The sequence below is a fragment of the Prunus avium genome, chromosome 8 (assembly GCF_965620075.1).
Source record: "Prunus avium chromosome 8, drPruAviu1.hap1.1, whole genome shotgun sequence".
In the NCBI taxonomy this organism is placed as follows: domain Eukaryota; kingdom Viridiplantae; phylum Streptophyta; class Magnoliopsida; order Rosales; family Rosaceae; genus Prunus; species Prunus avium.
This window is the reverse complement of record NC_142291.1, coordinates 35,998,686-36,022,663: the sequence shown is the minus strand read 5'-3', so window position 1 is coordinate 36,022,663 and position 23,978 is coordinate 35,998,686. Positions and strand designations below refer to the sequence as shown.

The 23,978-nt window shown below is 37.8% G+C and overlaps 6 protein-coding genes across 11 annotated transcripts; 2 read left to right on the top strand and 4 right to left on the bottom strand.

The window, feature by feature from the left end:
- Positions 1 to 206: 206 nt before the first annotated feature.
- On the bottom strand, positions 207 to 3,066 carry LOC110757009 (dolichol-phosphate mannose synthase subunit 3). 2 transcript variants are annotated; one of them, XM_021958522.2, is made up of 4 exons: positions 2,929 to 3,066; positions 1,100 to 1,229; positions 897 to 1,004; positions 207 to 619 (listed from the first exon to the last, which is right to left on the bottom strand). In XM_021958522.2, exons 2-4 carry the CDS (start codon positions 1,199 to 1,201, stop codon positions 557 to 559), a joined length of 273 nt encoding a protein of 90 aa, XP_021814214.1. In that variant the 5' UTR covers positions 1,202 to 1,229; positions 2,929 to 3,066; the 3' UTR covers positions 207 to 556. The 2 variants fall into 2 exon arrangements, with proteins under 2 accessions (XP_021814214.1, XP_088101666.1); XM_088245540.1 differs by lacking the exon at positions 2,929 to 3,066 and having other exon boundaries at positions 1,100 to 1,250.
- Positions 3,067 to 3,141: 75 nt separating this feature from the next.
- On the top strand, positions 3,142 to 5,612 carry FHA2 (SMAD/FHA domain-containing protein). The gene is made up of 3 exons (XM_021958520.2): positions 3,142 to 3,871; positions 4,740 to 4,897; positions 5,199 to 5,612. Exons 1-3 carry the CDS (start codon positions 3,235 to 3,237, stop codon positions 5,406 to 5,408), a joined length of 1,005 nt encoding a protein of 334 aa, XP_021814212.2. The 5' UTR covers positions 3,142 to 3,234; the 3' UTR covers positions 5,409 to 5,612.
- Positions 5,613 to 6,083: 471 nt separating this feature from the next.
- LOC110757008 (Mitochondrial import inner membrane translocase subunit Tim17/Tim22/Tim23 family protein) lies at positions 6,084 to 7,950 on the bottom strand. The gene is made up of 3 exons (XM_021958521.2): positions 7,564 to 7,950; positions 7,304 to 7,408; positions 6,084 to 6,437 (listed from the first exon to the last, which is right to left on the bottom strand). Exons 1-3 carry the CDS (start codon positions 7,763 to 7,765, stop codon positions 6,163 to 6,165), a joined length of 582 nt encoding a protein of 193 aa, XP_021814213.1. The 5' UTR covers positions 7,766 to 7,950; the 3' UTR covers positions 6,084 to 6,162.
- Positions 7,951 to 8,369: 419 nt separating this feature from the next.
- Positions 8,370 to 13,376, bottom strand: LOC110757045 (Integrase-type DNA-binding superfamily protein). The gene is made up of 7 exons (XM_021958561.2): positions 13,073 to 13,376; positions 11,864 to 11,974; positions 11,473 to 11,597; positions 10,612 to 10,696; positions 9,910 to 10,090; positions 9,067 to 9,188; positions 8,370 to 8,980 (listed from the first exon to the last, which is right to left on the bottom strand). The coding sequence occupies exons 2-7, from the start codon at positions 11,904 to 11,906 to the stop codon at positions 8,844 to 8,846; spliced, it is 693 nt and encodes a 230-aa protein (XP_021814253.1). The 5' UTR covers positions 11,907 to 11,974; positions 13,073 to 13,376; the 3' UTR covers positions 8,370 to 8,843.
- Positions 13,377 to 17,908: 4,532 nt separating this feature from the next.
- On the top strand, positions 17,909 to 19,523 carry LOC110756958 (wound-responsive protein-like protein). The gene is made up of 2 exons (XM_021958465.2): positions 17,909 to 18,082; positions 19,227 to 19,523. The coding sequence occupies exons 1-2, from the start codon at positions 18,012 to 18,014 to the stop codon at positions 19,297 to 19,299; spliced, it is 144 nt and encodes a 47-aa protein (XP_021814157.1). The 5' UTR covers positions 17,909 to 18,011; the 3' UTR covers positions 19,300 to 19,523.
- A 1,973-nt stretch (positions 19,524 to 21,496) lies between these two features.
- LOC110756987 (uncharacterized) lies at positions 21,497 to 23,888 on the bottom strand. 5 transcript variants are annotated; one of them, XM_021958500.2, is made up of 4 exons: positions 23,623 to 23,888; positions 22,964 to 23,069; positions 22,603 to 22,724; positions 21,497 to 22,261 (listed from the first exon to the last, which is right to left on the bottom strand). In XM_021958500.2, the coding sequence occupies exons 2-4, from the start codon at positions 23,004 to 23,006 to the stop codon at positions 21,815 to 21,817; spliced, it is 612 nt and encodes a 203-aa protein (XP_021814192.2). In that variant the 5' UTR covers positions 23,007 to 23,069; positions 23,623 to 23,888; the 3' UTR covers positions 21,497 to 21,814. The 5 variants fall into 5 exon arrangements, with proteins under 5 accessions (XP_021814192.2, XP_021814193.2, XP_088102337.1 ...); XM_021958501.2 differs by having other exon boundaries at positions 23,004 to 23,069; positions 23,623 to 23,886; XM_088246211.1 differs by lacking the exon at positions 23,623 to 23,888 and adding an exon at positions 23,283 to 23,616.
- Positions 23,889 to 23,978: the final 90 nt, after the last annotated feature.

The following is a 23,978-nucleotide window of genomic DNA, read 5'->3' as shown; positions in this document are numbered from 1 at the left end:
GCGTCCTGTGGTTCAGAGCCCCAGTCATGCATCCTACAGATGCAGGAAGACCTTTTTATGTGCAACTGGATGCAGGAGAAACACCTCTGGCCCCTTTAGGTACATATATGGGCCACCATGACAGAACACAGAGAACCTCCCAACATACATTTTTGTTGACATTCAGAGAGAGAGAGAGAGAGAGAGAGAGAGAGAGAGAGTCCCACTTGATAAAAGCCTGTATACTTGTAGCAAAAAGAACGAAGGATACAAATTTCTTCTGAGACATAAACAGGAAATGATCAACTATAACATGTACACTTTCCAAAGTTCTTTCTATTTCCCACAATTCAATAAGCCAAAAGGCTTAATGTTTGTTGTTAAAGTTAAAAACTCCAAAGGGGTTCATTGCTTCACCTAGTAAAACCTTCCCGATTTTCCCATCAGGTGGAAGCAACGAACTGTTATGAAGTCTTCCACCATACCACTGCTAGAATGAGCGGAATTCAATGGATTCTGCATTTAATTAGGTCTTTTCTTTGTATCGAAACACCGAGGCAGAACTCTGTGTGCAGAATCAATCACAACCACCCACATCGACCCCTTTCTGCTTCAAAAACTCCTTGGCCTCAGCTACATCCTACAGAAGATAAAAACGATTAGAAAAAGAGTTTAAAACATGGCTTTTCTCAGTAACTTCAAAAAAAAGATAGTGGTCTAATGACAAAGGCCGACAATGGAAGCTCAGGACGGATCCATATTATGCGTAAGTCTCAAACTCAAAACATATATAAAAGAAATTTCATTAAAAAAAACATATATAAAAGAAATCAGTGAGAGATGTGTGTAACAGAGCTTAACAAAAGTATGATTTAGCAATCTAAACTGAACAGAAAATAAATAGAAAAGTAAACTACCTGCTGCAACAATATTGCTTCTTGAGGACAAGTTGGAAATTGCATCAGACCAACTCCAACCATTAGGAGCCCATAGCATCCTAGAGACACAATGAAATATATTGGTAGCTGGGAAGAAGGTAGAAACAGGGCATAGTAAGCATCATATAACATGAATAAGTGAAAGGTGTTGACATAAACCAACCAAAATACAAATAACTCACCAACCAAGTATGACTACGTGGGATAATTGATGTCTGTAAGAGACCAATCCACAAGGCAGAGATGGCCACCAAGAATGTCATAATTTTCACAATATGCTTCATTGATTTATATTGAAATGTTCCCACTCCTCTGTAAGTTACAAATAACATAAGTGAAAAGATAAAAAAGCACCTCAGTTGGACCACTATCATATCTTGCTTGATAACATAAAATGTCTTTCAAGTGTGCTAAAGCAACAAAAGAATTGTGACCAAGAACACAAGGCAATGCATGTCTGCAGTGGATTTCATACGTGTATCCATGGTGAAACAAGTATCTTAAATATGCAAGCAACACCGCCAAAAAAAGAAAATAAAGAATGCAGCAGAATAATACACAGCACACACAATCAATTCAACAGCAAGTGTAACCAGTTCAACTGTACTCATAAATTCAGAACTAAAAGAAAAAGCTGTCCTACTAATGGACAGAAAATTCCTGTCCATTATATAAGTGTTTGACTACCTACTTGACTAGTAGGAGAGCAAGTGACCTAAGTATTAATAAAGGGGGAGAGGTACCGCTGTGCTATAAGAGCCGGAGGTCCCTCACTCTCTCACTGGTCACTCAACCACATATTTAAATTAAAGTATGAGAACAATTCAATCATTATCCTGCTCAAGCCAGGACAAGATGGGAGAAAACAGATGAATCTGCATTTGCACTGTGAAAATGTAAACTTTGTGCAATCATTGATCAATAGCTGCCATCAGAAGGGATAGATCATATTATCCTTTTCACTGTTCCAGTGCATGTAAAAGGTAACCTGGAACTCAAAGCCCTTGCGCAATTTCCCAACATCATCTGGTAGACTTGGCAGTTTCAATTAAAGTTGCCAGCTTTTGAAATCTAAAACTCATTAGTCATTACAATATTACATGACAGGAACAACTGATATATCAAAGAATCGCAGATCATACTGCATCTAATTAAACCTTAGAGCCAACTAACTCGTTCAACCATGCTTGTCCAGGAATTCTCTACCCATGAATGCTGAAAACATAAAGCCCTTACCACCCACTTCTTTTCTTAACGCAGTCCAGTAGCCCTCCCCTTCCCCTAAACACCTCCCTCATTCCCACCCTTGGGGGTTTGACAACCTAATCTACTAGTAGTCAACCCAATGACCTAGAAATTAACAAATGGGGAGATGTGCCGTTGTGATGTAAGAGACGGTGGTCACTCACTCCCTCACTGCTCTCACTCAACCACATGATTAAATTAAAGTGTGAGAACCTTCAATCAATGCCCTGCTCACAACACAACAGGACGAGATGAAGAGAGAACAGAAGAATTTCCTTCTGCATCAGCACTGTAAAATTGTAAACTTCGTGCAATAGTTGCTGATTAGCTGCCATCAGAAGGGATAGATCATATTATCCATCTCATTTGTTCCAGTGCATGTAATGGCAATCTGGAACTCAAAGCCCTTGCGCTTTCCCAACATCATCTGGCAGACTGGCATTTCAATTAACGTTGCCCACTTTTTAAGTCAAAAACTCATTGCAAATGCAATAAAAATCAAGAGCAAACCCTAATGCAAACATGTGTGTCAAGCCATGGATCATATGAGATCCCAAACAAAAAGCAAGTGTATCTATAGTGCACCAAATTCCAATAAGAGATTCCTCTAATTCCCCAAAACAAATGCATAGTCATTTTGCCTCACAAACTCATAAATTTGTTAAAGAAAGACAGATATTTAACCTCACAACTCTACTCAACTTGAAAGAAAGCAAGGATTTTTAGCAAAAATATCAAGTCTTTCGAGATGGGTAGAGAGAGTTACCGTGAATTTCCTGGCGGAGAAGAAGAAGATCGAAGGAGATGAAAGTGTTCGTTAGGGTAGGCGGGCAGAAAAGAAAATTCAGGGGGGTAAATAGAAGCCAAAGGGGCAAGCTTGCGAATATCAAAAAATTAACTCTTCGGTAAACAAGAAAACAATTTGTTTTATTTCTAGTTTGACCCCGGTCACTCAATAAAATCCCACAATCTGCCCCATAAACCACATTTGTCATTGAGAAGAAGACCCAACCCAATTGGGATTTGGGCATATATCAGTTTCTTCTCCGATCCACTATCTGTGAAAATTTCAATGGCGGCGACCAGCGGCGATGTGGAGGCCGGCTTTGCCAAGCTTCAAGGCGAAGACTTTGAGTACTACATGCAGACCTACTCCATAATCCTGGGCCGGAATTCCAAGAAATCAACGGTGGACGTCGACCTCTCGAGCCTCGGCGGCGGCATGAACATTTCGCGCCACCACGCGCGAATCTTCTACGATTTCACACGGCGCCGTTTCGCGCTCGAGGTCCTCGGTAAGAACGGCTGCCTCGTCGAGGGCGTGCTCCATCTTCCCGGAAACGCGCCGGTCAAGCTCGACTCGCAAGACCTTCTTCAGATCGGCGACAAGGAGTTCTATTTTCTGTTGCCGGTGAGGAGTATTCTTGGTGGGCCTGTGGGCCCCAGGCATTACGCCGCCTCGGTGGCGGTGCCGAGCCCCGTGGGCCCGGCTCATTACGGGTACCATTCGGGTTCGGGGACTGGGCCGATTGTGAAGAAGGGGAGGGGGAGGGAGTTTTATGAGGAGGAGTATGAGGAAGAGGAGGATGTTGGTGGTGGTGGTGGCGGTGGTGGGAGTGGGAGTGGGAAGAAGATGAGGAGAGAAGGGTATGAGGGTTTTGCGTATGGTGGTGGGTCGGGTTCTGGGTCAGGCAAGGCTGGAGCTTTGGGTTAGTGTTTTTTTTTTTTTTTTTTTTCTGTTCTAGCTTCTTTCTCTTGCCTAGAGTTTGATAAATCAATGGACTTATTGTGGATATAGCAATTGGAATGTGAAGTCGTGTTTTTTGAATCATATGAATCATGATATTGTCAAGCGTTTTCCATCACATGTTAAGTTCAGTCTTGACTTCAGCCAATTTCTGCTTGAATTTCTGTGAATTATTGGCGTTTTTGTGAACTGGGGTTTTGAGTTGCATTGTTCCGTTTGTTTCATAGTCTGTAGGAGATTGTTTCAGAAACTTTTGAACTTGTTGTCGATGGGGAACAACACTCGTCCTAGATGCTATGCTATTGCATTTTGAATTTTGTGGCACTACTGCTGTCAGTTTTTTTCTTCCTGGTTCTGCTCTCTGATTTCATTGTGTTCCTTATCGGAATAGTTTTTGTCTTCCTCATTTTTGTGGTTTATGTTTACCTCTAATGGTTGTGAACTAGTGTTTTTTCGTTTGTTCAGAGGAACCAGGGCAAACCATAGATTCAAAGCCATTTTTTTAGCTTCAGCTCCACCTGTGACTGTAGATTCTTTGGCCGTCTTTCTGATATTATTGCTTGTTTTTTTTTTCTAGGTTGTTCTATGTGTCCATGAATACTAGGATTACATGAACACTAGTTATAGGATTGATCTGTTTGATGTTGAACCGTGGTGACACTCAAAATATATATTTACTCCCTGATTTTGAGCACTTGCATTGACAATTCTTCTCTTCTCCCTTTTAAAAGTTTTAATCATAAACAGTACATGCCTGTTTATTTGGACCTATAAAGTGTAACTATTGTTATGTTCTTTCTTTGACATAATTTTATCTTTAATCTCTGCAGAGAAGAAGGGAGATGGAAGATCAAGGGTTGATCGAGACACTGATAATCAGCAACTTCTGCATTTGGAGGAAAAGGACGTTGTGTCATCTGTTGCTACAGTGCTCTCTGATCTTTGTGGTCCTGGAGAATGGATGCCTATGGAGAAACTTCATACTGAGGTTAGTCTTGACATATTCAGATGAACAAAATATTTAACACTTCTTATTTAGTTTATAATATTCAACAATACTCCTCCCTTACCGAAAGCAACTGCATTGATCTTTCTTTTGTTTAATGATTATGTATGTAGAATGCATCTGAGTACAAATTACACTTGTTTCCCAATGGCCATTGACTGGAAGGTTTTAGGCTTTTGCTTTGCATGTATATATCTGTGTGCTGAATTCTGGTTTTGTCATTCGAATTCTATGAGGTTTAAACCCTAGATTTCTGCCTTACTCCCATGTCACTCTTGTTCAGTTGGTCGAGCAGTATAGCAGCATTTGGCATCACACTCGAGTGCGGCGGTATCTCACTTCTGAGGACTGGCCTGGCCCAGAGTCAAAAGGGAAACCATGGTACGGCTTGCTTATGTTGCTAAGGAAATACCCAGAACACTTTGTCATCAACACAAGGTCCAAGGGCCGTGTAACGCTGGAATTTGTTTCTCTCGTCTCTCTGCTTTCATAAAATTGTAAGACATCACAGGGAGGTTCCTTGATGCTGATCTGTTACAATGTAGTTTACAATTGTGGTGAGTTGTGGAGTAGCAATATGAGCTCTAGACCCCAGCTTGGGTAGATGTAAAACGATTAGCAATGATATCGGCTAATGGCTTTTTTTGTACATGGTAACGATACTTTTTATCCCTGGAACAAGTTGGTTTTTTCTTTCCGTTGATGTCTACAGCATGCAACATCAACCCTTAGCGGTATTCTTTTTTCTTTTTTTTTTCTTATTCTTTTTTGTTTGGAAATTTTCATAACCACAAATTTGCTTGAATGTATAGTACAGAGAATCAAATTTGCAAAGCTAATCTCATTGAAGGATTCGCCAAAAAATCCTTCGACATCTTTTAAAAAGAATATAAGCATCACCTTGGACGAGCCAAGAGTTGCAAGAACATTCGTGCTATCAGACTTTAGAGTTGGTTGAACAAATAGAGGGCACCACAGTAGAGAATGCAGCACTTAGCCAAGAAATGAGGAATTTTGATTTTGAATTTGATTCCAAAAGTCAATAATCAACTTGCATATTTCTATCTGACTTTTTGACATTTAAAAAGACCTCACCAGTACATGCGAGTAGAAACTGCAAATTCATCCCTAAAACGGGTGACTAACAGTGAAACAGAAAGGCAATTAAAACTAAAAATGCGAACAAGCATGCCCCAGAAAAATTATTATTGACATATATAAGAATTCGACATACATTTAACAAAATTTCAGGACTCTTCTTTGCTAAGGTTACCAAGTGCTGCCCTCTGTGCATACATCTGTTTTTCACGAGCCTGCTTTGCAGCAAGGGCTTCCTCATCGAGTACTTTGATAGGAGACCAGTCAGGCATTTTCAGCCAACCAGCATTCTTACCGTCATTATTCCCAAGCATAGATTCTTTGTAGCTCTTTAAGACAGGTCTTAGTTTAATTGTAGCATAATCCACTGTTGTCCCAACAACAGAAAAGATGATTGAGTAGCGGACGGCACCAATTCGACCACCTGCATGCCAATGAGCAAAACAATTTAACAACATTGTGTCAGGAGGCAGGATTTCAAAGTAGTGTGAACAATTAAGGAGACAATTAACATATAACCCCCTTTCTAATAGCAACCACAATTTTACGTACGACAACTTGTGTGCCAAGAAGTTTGTGTTGATGGCTCCAGGTGGTTTGAGGACTCCGGGAGTTAGTTGAGTTGAGCAAAAGCTCGCATATCCAGATCTTATGAACATATTTTAGGGTTTAAAAGAGGTTTAAGGCCTTGGGAGGGAAAATTCGAGAGTCAGAACTACCACGGCTGTAGAGTATGTGCTCTATCAATAGAGATAGCCCAATCAGTAAAGAAACATGTCTCTCAACTAGTGATGTCCTGCTCAAAGCTGGCAATGGATGGATCATTTCTACTCCAGCAACTAAGTCCCAGCTAAGCTATATCTCAACTTCACTGGAATCAGGAAACTCCCCTGTTCCTCCAAGCAAGACTACATAACTTAGAGCTCAGCAATTGAGCCCACAGTTCTTACTAGAATCCAAAAAATTAAATTCGTGATTCTTTTACAGGACAAAGAACGCATTCCTAATAGCCAAAACATACTAGTGCCCTCCCAGATTAGCTGGGGTTAGATCAGATAGACAGTACAAACCACTGCAAATGAATGACAAAAGTCCAAGCTACTAGTCTATAGGTTGAAAGGCAAGGTAATTTCAGTCATTAACTATCACATTGTTCCAATCCCATATGATGAAAGTTCACACAAGCTGATCACAGCAAAGTAAACCCCATTTCTCACACTAGTTTCCAAACACACACGCGAGAGAGAGAGAGAGAGAGAGAGAGAGAGAGAGAGATTGAAGGAATCTAACCCTGAAGACGCCCAAGAATAGCACCAGTACCAAAGCCGGCAATTGCAGAGTTTACCAGATCATCCGGTCCAGTTTTTCGAGTTACACTCACATATTCACGGGCCCCTGCCAAGTTAAACAAACCCATTACAATTCCACAGCTCTTTTTCCATATGACATGCCCAATTTGGCATTTCCACACACAGTAACCAATCAAATCAAATGGGTACATAAAGCTGAAGCTGGAGATTGAAATTCGAACAGAAAGCAATGAAATTTACCGCAATAACAAGCAGTGACAATGGCGAAATTAGCAGCATAACTTGCACAACTGGTTGGAAGACCCACAACTTTTCGATGCTTGGAGACCAAACCAGCTCCTCCACCAACAATCCCAGCGAGGAGAGTGGGAAAGACGATGCGCTCCTTCCAAGACAAAGATGGAGGCTCTGCTTCTATGGCTTTGGGATCATCAGAAGCCATGATTATTATGAAAGCTATGAAATTGCTTTTGCTCTTTTTCAGCTTCGCCTGAGTTCACTTCAGTCTTCAACGCGAAAAATTCTGAGTCGTTTTGTTAAGGGAGGCGGTGTTGCGGTGCGGACTTCAGGCCATGGGGTCGAATGTTTCGCCACAAACGGGTCGGTTTCTGGGTCGGGATTTCGCATTGTATCCATATTGTCAAATTGGACTTGTCAATCTCCTTTCTTTTTTTCCACCGGCCTAAGAAGAAAAGTCCTCTTCTTTTTCTTACTGGCCCAAAAATAATAAATTCTCTTTTTAAAATTTAATTAATAATCAAGAGGTTCATAATGTTTGTGGTTCACCGGTCTACGTACAGTCACCGGTTCGTTATTACGTTTTTGTTATTGACATGTCATTTGACAATAATATCGACATGTTGCTGTTGATACGATATCAACAAACGTCTTTTAAGAGAAGAGTTGATGAAAAATCTTTCTCGTTTTGAAAATTACTTTTTTAATAATCACTTATAAAAACCAACTAACCACATTTTTGTTAAAGAAAACTTCAGCAAAATATGAACCTAAAGAACCTAAATGGGCTTATTTAAGAAAAGAAACACTAAGAAAAACTGAGATAACATTTCTTATTCATGTGCTTTCACCAATGTGACCTACAGAAGTATTGCTTAACTTCGGACCACAGGGTCATTGCTATGTGATAGCAGTATCTCAATCAAATTTAGGATGCGATCACATTGATCAGGTAATAAGAAATCATAAATAAATTAATCTACAGATGATATGGATCTTCTTGAAATAAGTTTCTCAAGCATTAACAACTTAGAAGAGGTTGCAAATTTCCACTGGAAAAATAGAATTATCGCTTTGTAGAGGTTTATTTTACCACTAGCGATTAGCGACTAATGATGGTTCTAATCTATGACTAATTATTGGGGGCATTTGCCTCTCAAGAGACATTCAAATGTACCATTTGCCCTAATGTGGGCCTTTATACACTAAAAAATGGAGGCCTATTAGCTAGCACTTAACTGCTAAGAAATAGAAAATTAAGCATTGTCCTTGAACCATTATCTTCAAGAGCCTAACATATCCTGCTCCATATCTTCTGAAGCCGAGAGACTGTCTACTTCTTCTTTGTCATCCCAGTCACCATTTTCCAACGGAGTATCGGACCTCTTGTGTGACTCTGCCCCGGGCCTTCTCCTGTGTTCTGCAATATTTTATGAAAGCAAACCGTGAGAGAGTTAAACTACATATAGCCTGAGGAACATTTAACAAGACATGAGGAAAGACTACTTTTGTTGGTGATTGCATGACGAGTCATGGCCAAGAACTCATCCCACTTGAATTTCCTGAGTTCTTGCTTCTCCTCTTCAGAAAGCTCGAAATTTGGTTCCCTCCCACACATGAACGCAGCCCTGAATCCAAATAAATAATACTAACAAAGTTATATATGTGCTATAATATAGCATTTTATACATAACGCTTACACCCCTTTTCCCATTTGGCTTATCATGTTTGTGTTCATGTTTTTGCATGTTGTGGGAGTGGCATGAACTACTACATCATATTGGCAAGGGCAGGCACAATACAGTATGGACTTGCAGAACAAAATTCAGAAAAGAAAGAAAAGAAAAAAACTCATGGGAGAGTATAGGACATGGCTAACCATTAGAAGACAAAGAAGATACTGATGAAAATTTAAGACACAGAACACTTAGACGCCTAGCAGAAAACTGGCTGGAATGAACATTTAGGATGGCATGTCCTATCTAATGGAGACCCTGTCTGAAGAATGTGGGCAGGAAAAACCAGTGAAGCAACAATGAAGACTAATATTGTTTGATTTGAAGGTGCAACAAAGAGTAGAACACGTTGAAGAACCTATGCTCATACTGTTTGTAACAACATGATGACCAACCCGTAATAAAGAGAATTCCCCAGGGAGACAAAAGAGAAGTGTAAATGGTTTGTGGTTCTCAAATTATGTCAACTGGTATACGTTATCTTTGAAGGGGAACAATCATTATCAGTGGGCTATGCACAACTGGAAGACCTTGTATATGCTACACATTCTTGCTATTCCTTATAGTGCTCATCCGATATAAATCGTTCATATTAGCAAAGATGCAGTTGTACCTGTCATACAAACGAGCAGCCTCTTCTTGTGAACCAACAGTGCCCAAGTGGATTTGTTTCTTGTCAACTTTTATAGCTGCTTGCCACTTCATATTTTTGAAATAGACACCTCTCATTAGACATGGTTCTTGGTTTTGGAAATGCTTTCTCCGATGTCGCTTTCTGCGTTTTATTGGTGGCCCTGCAAATAGCATATTATGTATTAGAAAATATCAAATTGAAACACTGGAATAAACCTCCAAAACCAACATTGCACCTCAAGCCCTTTTTAAAGGATTAACTTACATATTAATTGTAGTATTTCTATTATCAATAATATGTAGTGTGCAGGAGTCCTAGGTAAATACAAGATTCTTCATATTTATATATAGAGTTGTACATAAATATATGATTAAAAACATCAAAAGAGGGGTGTGTCTAACCTCTGCAAAGTATACCGAAAGGAGAAAATAACTGCACAATCAAAAACTCTCATCTCCTCCGAGAAATAAATACAGAACCACAAGAAAAAAATATTTGTTTTTTTCACAACCACAATGTTCCTCATTACATAAAGACAGAAGATACAGATTTCAAAAGGATGAATTCGCACATTGTGTGTCCAAGGCATCCAGCACTCTAATCTATCTAATACATCACTAGAAACAATAGCAAATTTTTTTGGGTTACAAAATGATAACAAATTTAATTTAAATAACAAACCTGCAACTTGCTGATCATGCTGCTCTTTGGATAAGCTAGAACCAGATGCAGTTGGTGACCGAGCTTCTACTTTCACACTGGCATTCTGGTAATAAATAAAGAATCAGCTAAAATGAACATACGTAGACACGTATAGCGAATAATACATTTTGGAATATACACTGTAATAGCTATTTTACATATTAATAAAGCATGGAAACTTATGCTGTTAGACACCTGAGTTTTAGAATAGGTTAAGAAGAATTAAGTTTGGATTATATCTGAGTATGGCATGCCAATTAAACTAACCAGAAAAGGCAAGAAATAATTGACAAGGAATCTAGAATCTCTAGTGGCTTCTTCCAAAATAGAGTTTTTGGTTTCGTACTTATGGTTTTCCTTTTCTTTTTTTGGCTGATTAAATCCTTCAAAATAAATATTTGTACAAGAACACGCTGCTGTATAACCTTCTAGATCAAGAAACTAGGAATTAAGAGCATACTTGGCCACAAAACAAGGTCTGGGGGCACTAACATCTCAAATGGTTTGCCACATCAGCTTACCTTTTGACAAAGGTTCCCCCTCTCAGCTTACTTTCATATAAAACACCAACATTACGCTATCAAGACACGCAGCATACACATTTTTCTTTCTGAAATATAGATATATATATATATATATATATATATATATATATATATATATATATGTGTGTGTATATATGGAATATTCTCTTGCCATACATACATATATACATATATAAATTTAAAAACTTAGGAATCCTGCCTGACAAGTGTCTTGAACACACTAATAAAACCTTCGAAGAAAACAAGTGGCCCATCTGATGCCTGTAATATGGACTGACTGATAATCCATTCTTACCCCATCTGGCTGATTTGCATCATTTGAAGGCATGGGATGCACACTGACAGGATTTGTCCAAGTAAAAGTTTGAACGGTTCCGTTGTCACAAAGCCTAGGAAGTGGATCTAGAACAGGACTTACCCCTGCAAAGACCAAGAATTTGGTGTCATTTAAGCATAAGCAAAGAACCTACTGAATTAGATTCTTAGTCATCAAACTGAAAATCTATCTCATAGCCCTGACAGGTTACAATAACACAACTTAAAACTCAAAATGGATAACCAAGCTAATTACTAAGAGCAGAAGAAGGATACGGGCTTTTAAATAAAATAAAATAAGAAGAAGAATATAGGCTATTCAACAAAAGAAATCATCATATATTGTATAGCACAATTTAACTGATTATTACCAGAGCATAGCCCCAAGAGTCTGCGTCTTCTTAAGCTCACCATGATTGATTTCAACTTAATTATTGAAGCACAACACTCACTCGATGGCCTTTCTCATGTACCACCTATTCCTGGGATAAATCAAGCAGAACTATTATAATAAAACGTAAATATATGTATACATTTGAATTTCAAATGGGAACGACATAACAATTATAATGTTACAAAAGATTATATATTTATTACATTATACAAGCATAGAAACACAAATAAGCAAGGAAATCAAAACACAAGGACAGTAACTACATACAACAACACTAAAGGATAAAAGTTTCAAACGGACTATTTTTACCATATTTTTACCATACATCAACGAAATTCATAAGCAATATGAGTGAACGTTTGCACTTCCAAAGAAACTACTACAATACCATTCAAGGAATTGAGGAAAAAAGATCATCAAGTAGTCGTATGTCTAAAAGTATTTCCGATTTTTATCCCTACCACCACAAATCATCTCAACAGAAGCTATAAGGAACTGGAGTAACTCAGACCTGTCACCATGGCAGGAATAAATTAATGAATAAAGGAAAAATTAGCAGTAACTTCCCCTGTTAGTTACTAAAGAACCGTGTTTGCCTTTGATTAAAGTGAGTAGAGAAACAATGCTATTGGTGCTTATACAACCTAAAACAGTCACAAGTGGAATGAAAATATAACGGAAATCAGTAGAGGCAAGCAAAATTCATCCATTACATGACTTCAATATCTCTCATTCGTTCAGAATTGCTGTAATTGGTGCAAGGTGACAATACTTCCAGTCATCATGAAGTTGCATATAGAAAACTAAATCATCCATCATGTTAGATGGGATTAGAATCCAAGAAAAGAACCTAAATTGATAAAAATTCCTAATGTCTGACCTTGGAAAGCTAAGTCAACCCACCAACCTACCACCTTTCATGGAAGGGGATATTAGCAAAAACAAAACCCAACAGTCAAAATTCTAAGCAAACACCAAATACACTCTCACACAAGCCACAACACAGAAAATCAAGACTAACCCACAAACCCCACAATGAAGAAGAACCCTTCTGCGGCTCCAACCTCGTCAACCCAGAATGCCCATGACCACAAACTCAGTCAACAAACCATGAATAAACAAAACAACCCATCAAGAAAAAAGACAAAACAAAGCCATTGGGCAGAGAAAGTCAGTTTCTTTGTACCTGAGGAGGCAGAAAAGGTGGCGGTTGTTGGAGCACAGAGCACAGAGGCCGCGGAGAATTAGAGGCAGATGTTAATTAATTAAAATCCCTGGCAAAGGCAAAAAAGATTGGGATTTATAAGGAAGGGAAGGTGGTGAGCGAAGAAAGAGAGAGAGAGAGAGTGTGTGTTTGTGTGTATTTGTGTCTCATGCATCTACCACCTTTTGTTTTTATTTCCCATTTAATTTTGCTTTTGTATTATTAAGAAGAGGGTGGTGGTGGACTGGTGGTGGTATTTAGGTGCGAGACTGTAGAGAGACAAGTCTCTTAGATAGGGAAGGATATGAATAGTAGAAAGCAGAACGTATACTTGTGTTGTGTGAACTTTAGCAATTTGGTGGAAATTTCGGTATTACCCCTTGTGCCTTAGCCAATAGGTGCCATTGTCTATAAGTTGACCAAAATACCCCTGAACAATTTCTGTTTTTGGTTCATAAAATTGACTCTTGTTGTTTCCGCTCATATAGATAAATACTCAAGCTTCAAGTCCAATTATCATGTGCTTATGCTTGTGGTTATTAGCTAAACAAGGATTTTTGTTCCAAAAGTTTTTTTCTTTTGTGTAAGAGTACTTGTTCAAAAGATTGCTAAAACCCATGTGGTGGATAATAAAGTGAGAATCATATAATGTTTTTTCATTAATTCAAAACCTTCCTTTTCTACCTTCAACCACAATGAATGTCTTCCCTTTTTTTCTTTTCAAGATTTTTCTTTTTTGGTATAAGACAATTGGAGATACAACAAAATTAGAGGTGAGAGCTGAGAAACGATAACGTGTTTACTAACTTAAAACAAGAAAGAAATTAGTTAAAGTCGTTGCTATTTCAGATGAAACCAACGTACCCAATTACCTATTTCATTAGCAATGAACAATCAAACAAGATGCAATTAGAACTCAATCTACAATCTTAAACAACATAACATTATCATGATTGAGATTATGAATTTGCAGAAAGAAACAAAAAGGGCAATGTAGTCATCCCAATAGAAAATCCTCACTGCCGTGCACATGAGATAACACAATAGTACGAGGGGAGAGGGATAAGTCAGTCATTAAACAAATATCAAGGGTGGACAAAGAGGGTTAGAGAAATTATTATTAGCGTGGGTTGGTTGGTAGCGAGCGAGGGCACCGACGAAACGGTGATTGGATGGACGGCCTGCCATATAAGAATGAAGATAATGTCCCGCCAACCACACCACCCCTAAGCCTTTGGGTCTGGGGGTTGATTTTTGCCAAAAACCAAAACTTTTTCAAAAAGCAAAAAAGTTATTTTTCTGCCTAATCATTACCCTAATCAGTACTTAACCTGTCTAATCAAACCAATATATTATTAGTATATTATTCTTGGCTTGGTTCCTTGGACTTGATTGTGATATTCAACTCAAAATTTGTTGTTTTGGATATTTTATACAAGCAATGAGTGGGAATTCAAATACCAGACCTTAGGTACATAAATAATTATTCTTAACCACTTGATCTAAATGTCTCTTACTTAATATCAAGATTTTAATACACTGTCAACCATGACAATTTGTTAAAATGCTTTATAACTCAACTCACCCAAACAAAGGTTACTAGGGCGATGCGGCCAATTACCATGAATCGCATGGTAGTTTTTTTTTTATAACTATAATTTGTTTAGAAGGTAAATTCACAATATTGTAGTAAAGGGTTTGTAACTCAACTGGTTAAGAGTAATTACTTATATACTTGAGGTTCTGTGTTTGAATTTCCTCCTTCCAAATATCACTTGGAAAACAAACTCATAGTGAGATTCACAAGAGCCCTTAGTAAAAATATTTGACTTAATTATACTCATCATCCACGTATTTTTATTATAATTCATGAAATTTTATTATGACAATAATGCCTTTGTAGGTAAAAACTTTTGCAATCAAGCCCCTCTCATTGACTTGGACAATTAAGTTAGACAAAATACTAATCTCGTCCAATCCGTACTTGCCACATCAACGTTTAGACTAACTTTGACATAATTAACAAAAGGAGATTTAATGCTAACTACATAGGTGCTACTTAAGTATAAAATAAAGGCCAAAACAAAATAAAAAGGAATTTAATTTATCCGAAAATGCAGTAAAGGATAGAGAAAGAGCTGAGCTGAATAGCATCTTCGGAATTTGGTTTGTCTCTAGATGCCCAGGTGGTCAACTTTGGTCCCTTCCGTCATGTGGGCCCACTTTATCTCGTACGGATGAATGCATATACCACATATACTATGATGACCAGATATTGGCCGTCCGATGGGATTGTAGCAAGAGAGTCTAGTCAAATCATACGTATGTTTTTAGCATAAAAAGATCAGCAGTCTTGATGATGTGATGATCATAAAGTTAAGCCAACATTTGTTTCTACTGGAGGAAGGTATATAGATGGAGCCAGCAATTATATGTGTACCTCGTTAACATATCTATTAGAAGAACTCGAGCAATTAATAATGTGATTTGAATAATTATAGATATAATCTCTAACCGAGCATTTCCAACTGATATGTTAAATTGTCACATGGACATGAAATGACAAAAATTAAAAATTAAAGTTATTCCAACCGAGTAGTTAAATCCTACAAGAATTTAAAAGCTCGAAGAGATATGTCAAAAATAACATAATATAAGGGAGGGCAATTAAAGGATCTTAATTGAGGTTTTCCAAGTATTCTTCCAATAAGGCGGCCTCCGGTAGATAAGTCAAATTTAGGTGGACATTAAATGACATAAGTTGAAGGGACAAATTGTTCAAACCAAATCAAGTTCTACATGGATTAGAAGGCAATAAATGCAATGTAATTGACATCCCGTAAAATTTAATGTCAAAAGTGTCAAATTATCACATGTATCATAAAATTCAAAATTCGCATTTGACATCTAAAGTTGGAGAAGCTGGATTTACTGGCAAGATAAAGTTTACCACTGGTCATCAATCATAGATGATGATGAATTGTATCTTACCATCTCATGTCGATATGAGATGAAAAAAGAAAAAGAAAAATCTCCTCGACAAATAATTTAAAGCTGACAATGTCAAAGAAAGACAACCAAAAGGATATCATCGTAATTCGCATGTTTGGAAGTCTAGTGCACTCCCAATCAAGCGTGTTATGGCCCCTGCCTGCCTCATTTAAAGTCCATGGTCCATACTCCTCCTCTCCACTCCAATAATTCTACTTTAACATTTGGTGTTTTTTTATCTTCCTTATTGTCACTTTTACATTTTATAGAGTAAAGCCTAATATGATATGGCAATATCTTAATTATTAAGTCATTGAGGTCTAATTTAGTGAAAAATGACATTGATTTGTATATTAGAGATCTTAGTTTCGAATCCACATGACATCTTAGCAGTGGTAGTCCTAAGGTTTTAGAGGCTCTAAGCGAACTACCAAAATGCGGCCTTCTACTCTCTATGTATATCTTTTTTTTTTCTTCGATAAGTTAAAAAAAAATTATATGAACTCAAAGTCATAATTGTAACCTAAACATAAATAAACAAAATGTAATTCACATAACAACTTTATAAAATGCATCAAAATATCACTCGTCTTGCATTTTTCGATGCCAAAGTATCAATTAACTTTGCATAATCAAGCTTTTTTACCATATATTTTTCAATAGAAAATATAAGCCATAGTCTTGTGGGTTTTTACCTTCTTGTTCTTCCTCGAAGATCGCTTCCTCTTCCAGTAGATATTCATTAATAAACCGCATGTTTTTTTTTTTCTTGTGTTGAGTAGAGCAGATTTCCCTATAAGCTGCTAGGTTTTTTTTTTTTGGTGTGGTTTTTGCTAAGGTATATGTCACTTGGTTAACCTATTCAACCGGTTTAACTTTAAAAAAGGCCTTAAAAAAATAGTTGATCCCTTATTAAGTTTCCATTTTTTAGTTTTAGAGTAAATAATTGGGTTTTTTAAAAATTAATAGTACTTGGGCTTAATATAATATTAATATAGTACAATTTTTAAAGAAACATACATATGTACTATGTAATTTCACTATGTGTATATAGTGGTTTATAAAAATTGGGGCCCTCTCAATTTGGAGGCTCTAGGCGACCGTCTTGTTCGCCTATGCTCAGGGCTTCCCCTGCATCTTAGTTATGTGTGTGTGTGTGAAACCCCCTTCTATTGTAGTTTAGACTATCGTTTGTATAAAAAAAATAAAATTAAATGATACCGATTCAAAAGGTTGGAATATGAATGAGGATATCTGAGATTATTGTGTATGAGTAGACAAATGAAATCATCCTTTTACAACCAAGGTGGTTGGTGTGAGTGGTTCGGCACTCTCATTCCTTAAGAGAGGTCAGGGGTTCGATCCCTGCTCTCGTACGGAGTCACCACTTTGGCCAACACTTTACCCCTTACGGGCCGACCCGGTGTGAGTGGGGATTAGTCTGAGTTGTGGTTAAGGCTTAAAGGTGCCACCCATAGTTGGGGCCCATCCAGGACCACCTCATGGTTTAGACAAAAAAAAATAAAAAATCATCCTTTTACGTTATCCCTACCACCATCATCGTCCACCAAAGTTATTAAACAGGGCGTTAATGAGTGATCTTCGATAGGCCAGCTGCATGGGCCAACTCTATACAAAAATGTCTGAAGATATTTTCCTTTAAATGAATTTTATTTTCTGTGAAAAGAAAAAAATATTTCAGAGCACCCAGTTGGGCTTGAATTTTCGCATCAGACCATAAGCCCAATAATGATATGATGTTGAGGCGGGTACCCGATTAGAAAAACCCGGTCACCGCCTTCTCCCATATAAAAGCCCGCCATACCGCCTTTTAACCGAAGGTTGCGGAAGCCAAACGACTCAGAGAGAACTAGGGTTAGGGTTTTCTAAATCGGCAGAGCACAATCAGCAAACCAAAGTAATCGGAACGATGATCTACGACGTCAACTCACCCCTCTTCCGATCTTTCCTCAGCCAGAAGGGAGGCTCCTCCGATAAGAGGTATTTTCCTTTTCTTCAATCTCCTTCTCTCTGTTATCTCTCGCACCACACGCAAACCTCTGTACTGTAATAGCCGTTTGTTTAGGTCTTGTAGGTTTTTTTTTTCCTCTTGTTTATTTCGTGTGGAATTGGGGCTTTTTGTTTCGAACCTTTGCTGAGATATTTCTGATTGTGGAAATTTTGGTCTTCTAACTTTGTCGACGTGAAAGCGAGGAAATGATTTCAATCGGTGGTTTATAAGTTATGCTTTCAAACAATCAAACCTATGGATAAGACTCAATTTTTTATTTATGCATTTCTATCTCTTGAGTGCATTTTGGCCTGGTCGAGCTGAGTTTGAGCAAGAATTGTTAATTCAATCGTGTATTGAATCATGAAAACTTGAGTTTCTATTATAGCTGTGGATGTTGCGTTGATGATTTAAAGGTTTTTCTTTGCATTCTTGCTTTTTTCAGACTTTAGCATATGCATTGCTAACTGAACTTGTCATTTTGGTAAAATGCTTGGTTTTGATTCTAAAACAGGGAAACACTTTTTGAATGTATGCATATTTTGTGTTTGGTTGCACACTTGTACTAATAATATGCCAAGGTGCAGCTTGTTATGCTTTGTTCTTTTCAACTATTCTGTGAGCTCGATAAATTGTAGTTCATTATTTGTTGCTTTAGTATAACTAATTTGGCTTCATTAGGGATGCCCTGTATTATCATCCGCGAATACTTTAAAACTTTACTAAGCAGTCGTGGTTGGTTTTAATGGGATCCACATTGTGGGAAATGTATAATCTCTAATACGGAATAAAAGCGGTTAACCTCTTGAGGCCTGTTTCTGAAGGGTTTAATTAAGAGTTTAAGTGACATGGCGCCCCTTTTGTTTAGTAATTTTGTGTCCTTTTTTCTATTGAAGTGCTGTTTACTTCGAATTTTTACATGTCGAATTGCATATGGTGTTCTGCTCTGTTAGTACCCTTTTATATAGTGTTTAGGGTTTATATAGTGCATGGTCTTGCATAAGGGATTCTGCCCTTTTATGTAGTGCGTGGTCTTGTTTATTTTTCCTTTCTTTCTTTCATGTATTGTGAAATCGGTCTTGTTATCATGAGGTTCTTCCTGACATATGGCTGTATTTTTGTTGGACACTCCAGGAAGTTGGAAGAGCAGAAGCCCAAGGAACATAGGCCAAAGGCCAGTGAGAACAAGCCCGTAATGAATGAGTGAAAGAATCTTGGCATGATAAGCGATGGATCGGTTTAGAATTCTAGGCTTTTAAGTTGAGTATTTTGTTTAAGACAGAGCTATGGGTTTGTTTAGGATTGTAAGCACTTAATATGATCAGTATTTTGTTTAAGACAAGCCTTTTGCTCCTTTTGCTCTGTCATGGCTTATCTGTATCTTTTCAAACAATACATTTGTAGTTAAAAGTTCTTTCACCATCCGAATCATGATTTTGTATGTTTGGAAATGTAGTTCCTATTGGAATGAAACATGAAGTATTCTCATCCTGCAAATAGCCTTTAAGTATGAGGTGTAGTGATTTTCGCAAACTGCAATGCTTATAAAGTGATACCTTTTCACTACCCTGCATAATTTGCTTTTCATACATAATTGCGTAAAGCCCTAAATTAATCATCTGGTAATTGCATCATTACCCGCGTGATCTATAAAAATTACTTGGGGTTAGTGTGTTGTGGATTTTCACCAGATTGCAATCAACTAGCACAGCTACAACCTAGCTTGGTTGGATTGCCTTGGGAGGAGTTCGATTTTCACTCCCATTCGATTGTGCACAATTAAGCTCTTATGCAATTGCTTGGAAGGTTTCCGGGTGTAGTACAACTGAAAAAATTGTGGTTTTCGTTTCAAGCGTTCGAAGAATTTTTTTTTTATACAAACGATAATGGAAGAGAGATTTGAAATCATCACCTCTTCTGTTACAAGTCCTTTGCCAGGAAAAAGAATATTAGACCTAGAGCTAGTTGGTTTCTTTTTGCCGCAATGAAGCAATGAGCAAAATCATCCTAATGTCAACAAACAATCTCGAATTGAAAGAACAAGATCACAAAATAGAAAGAACAAACAATCTAAAAAAAATCTCAAAACAACTCTAAGACCTAATGAAATTGCTGAAGGTCGTCCTGTATCTTGAGGTTCAAGAAATCTTGATGAATATGGAAGGGGACTTGCTCCGCCAACATCTCCGTTTCAATTGCGGTTGCAGCGTGAGTTTCTTGCCCATTGTGGCCAAAAGGCTGAGGCAACACAGCCCCCGGAACATCACAAGCCTCAGGATTCTCAGACAAAAACTGAACAAGCCTAGACACAAAAAGCTGGCGCAGAGCTTCAAATTGATCGGACGGTTCAGATTGACCACCACCTTGTGCAAGAACAAAAACATCGTGAAACAGCAAGGTGATGTTCATGTCAGGTTTCATGCGCCCAGTTTTAATGTCCTGCACATAAACTGCATCTGTCTGTATGGCTTCGGGCAGTAAAAATTTTATCTGAGCCAGATGCCTGCAGGTGAACTTTTTTTTATGGCCCATGAATTCCACTAGGGCACAAATACTGCGAAAAGTGGTTGGTTTTTTGTGCAGACCAAGCAACCTCAGGTAAAAAATCAAGCGACTAAACAAGTCTGCCATCTTCAAGTATTTCTCTGGTGCTACCATCTTCATAAGTACCTCCGAATTCATCTTTGAGGTTTCGGCCTTTACTTGGGAATTAGGGTTGTGTTGTTTGGGGATATGTATTAATTTTTGTGGAAGATATAAAGTTTAGCGTTTTGCCATCCTCGCTTCCCCTTTTTCATTGGTGTGATTATCCAAAAAGAAATTTTTTTGTTTTTATATTAAAGACAAAAATCACCAACCCGAAGCCAATGGAATTTAGCCCAGTGGAAAGGGCGAAACCCACAAAAAGAAAAAGAAAAAAAAGGAAAGAAACAAAAATCAAACACAATAAAGATTAGTAACGCTATTGGTCTTGTGACTGAAAATTACACTGAGGATAATTTGGTAAATTCAGATGTTAATGCATAGAGTTCTTCTTCGTCTAGAAATTCCAAACCCAACCAGGGAATTAAAAAAAGGACTAGAATTCATTTATCCAAATGATATTATTGAGCATTTATATTTTCTTTCCTAATCTACTTTGCTATAGCATTGTATTATAACCTAATGTACTTTGTTAGTGTTTGGACAAAAATTTGTCAATTACCTATTTATTCAAGAGAGAAGAGGTCGAGAATCGAACTCTTGTAGATATGTGAATAAATATTCTTGTCACGGAAGCTTAATAAGCCCCCATGCTGTATGCCCATAGCTTTAGAGAGATGTAGGAACATTTACACGTTTTTAGTTCTTTAAATTGTCATACTTAACCATTATGAGATTTTTGAAAAAGAAAAAGCATGATCAAATGAATAACTATCTGCATGTGATAAGTAGTAGTTAATTTCATAATTTGTACTGATAATACTTGAGTTGTATATGTGCAATCCCACAGGGCTTTGCTTGATGAGGGTGGGTTGGATATATACACAAGAAAAAGCTCCCAAAAATATGTTTACTTTCCTCTCTATTTCTGTTAATCTAAACTAGCCTTTAGTTATCAGTCACTTATTCTCTCTGTCTTCTCAGTCTGTTTGAGCCGCAGAATCCTCCACAACATCGGCCGAAGCGAAGCTTCTGAGATCCTCACGCAGCTTCTCAACCTTTTGCAAAATCTCCCTCAGCTACATTTGGTTAGGCTCACCCATCACCAAGTCTACTTGATGCATGAGCTCTACATTCCCGCACAGCTCCTCAACCATTTGCAAAAGTAATTTGTCAAACTCAAGCATCTCCAAGTCTGCTGGCTGCTTCTCAAGTTCAACCTTTGCAGTGTCCAGTTCACCAGTTTGCATTGTGTTCTCCTCCTCTAGCTTGCTGACCATGGTCTGCAAGTTCTCTATCTTGTTGTCAAGCTGAAGGGTGTAAGATTCTTGGTCTTTTACTTGGCTCTGCAAGGGTATAACTTGGTTGCTTTGAGATATATAAGCCCCCAGAGAACTCCCATCAATCTCAAAGCGCCGCCTCGGTATAAGAGAGTGTGCTGACTCACTTCCCACATTTGCAAAAGCAGGCAAAGCCAGCACTGCATCGGTGAAAACCTTCGCAGAAGCCCCTACAGCAGTCGCATTCTGGAAATTATACAGTTGGAATATACACATCTTATTAGTTATAAGACATGGGAATCTAGAACTCAGGACATATTCATCAAACATTGAATCTTATGCACTTGAATTTTACAAGACATTTATACACCGGAATATAAATCACATCAAAGTTTTCCTTATTTAAGGTTTCTAAGTCATTGTCATAGAAGTGTTCTCAAAATATAAACAAGAACTCTTGATCTTGAATTGTTATCATCCTACATCAGATCAGTGCGTTAACATGTTAGTAAAACCTTCAAAGAAAACAGAGGTACATCTGATGCAAGTGATAGAATAATATGGACTGTTTGGTAATCCATTCTTACCCTCTCTGGCTGATTTACATCATTTGAACCATTTGAACGCATCCGATGCACACTCTTTGGTTTTGCATGCCTAGAAGTCAGGGCAGTTCTGATGTCACAAAACCTAGGAAGTGATGTTCTTCCTGCAAAGACTTATAATTTGGTGACCATTTTGATTTAAGAATAAACAGATTTAAATCAGATTCTTAGTCACCAAATCATAAAATTCATCTCAAAGCGCTGAAAAGTTATAATTGCCCAACTTAAAACTCGTATGAATACGCATGCCAAAAATTCTAAGAGCAGTGCAACAATACAGGTGTATGCAACAAGTTAAGGCAATTAGTCATATCTTGTATATCACATTTCAACACATTTTTACCAGCGCATAGTCTGAAGTGTGTGTGTCTTCTTAAGCTCACCATTGTTGATTCCAAACTCGATGCAGAGAGCTCACTTGGTGGGCTTTCTGATCTATCTCGTTATTCCTTTAATAAAACAAGGAGATTAATTACACATGTTTATTAGCGCAACAACTCAAATTAATAATACTAATGTCTATTATTATGAGCAGGATAAAGACAATGTTGTTGGTGCTTACAACTAAAGCTAAAACAGTCCAAAGGGAAACAGAACACAGAGAAAACAGTAGGCGCAAGCAAAATTCTTCTTTAAATGACTTGAACATGAATATCTCTCACCTTGGAAAATGGGTTTATTATCTTCGTTCATACAAAAATGGGATTTGAATTAAAAGAACCCAAGAAAAGCACCTCGATTGATAAAAATCCTAAATTTCTGACCTTGGAAAGTTCAGTCAACCCCACCGAACATACCAGCTCTCTTGCAGGGAGCTATTGGTAAAATACTAAAAGCAAAATCCAGTACACAAAATCAAGAGAAACACACCAAGCCAACAACAAAGAATAACCCATGAGTCCATGACTGGAAACTCAGTGAACAAGCCATGAATCAGCAGCCCCATTAAGAACAAAAGACACAATAAGCCATTGGGAAGAGAAAGTACTCGTTTTTTTGTACCTGAGCACCGGAGGCAGAGAATCAGTGGCAGTTCTTAAAACCCTTGAGAAATGCAAATCCAAAGGCAAAGAGATTGTGATTCAAGAAAAGGTGAAAAGAGACTAGATGTGTACTATATCTCGCATGCATTTACCACCTTTTCTTTGTGTTTCCCATTTTGTGTGTACTTTTAAGGTTGTAGGAGATTAAGGTCAGCACACTCAATACGGTGGCGTTTTAAAACACACACTAAATAAATAAATGAACCATTAATCAAACCCACTAAAGTTTTGATTAAGCTCTTATTGAAAAAAATGTTTGATTAATTAAGAGATTTGATCTTCACCGTTTAATCGGTGACAAAATGTGGGAAATGA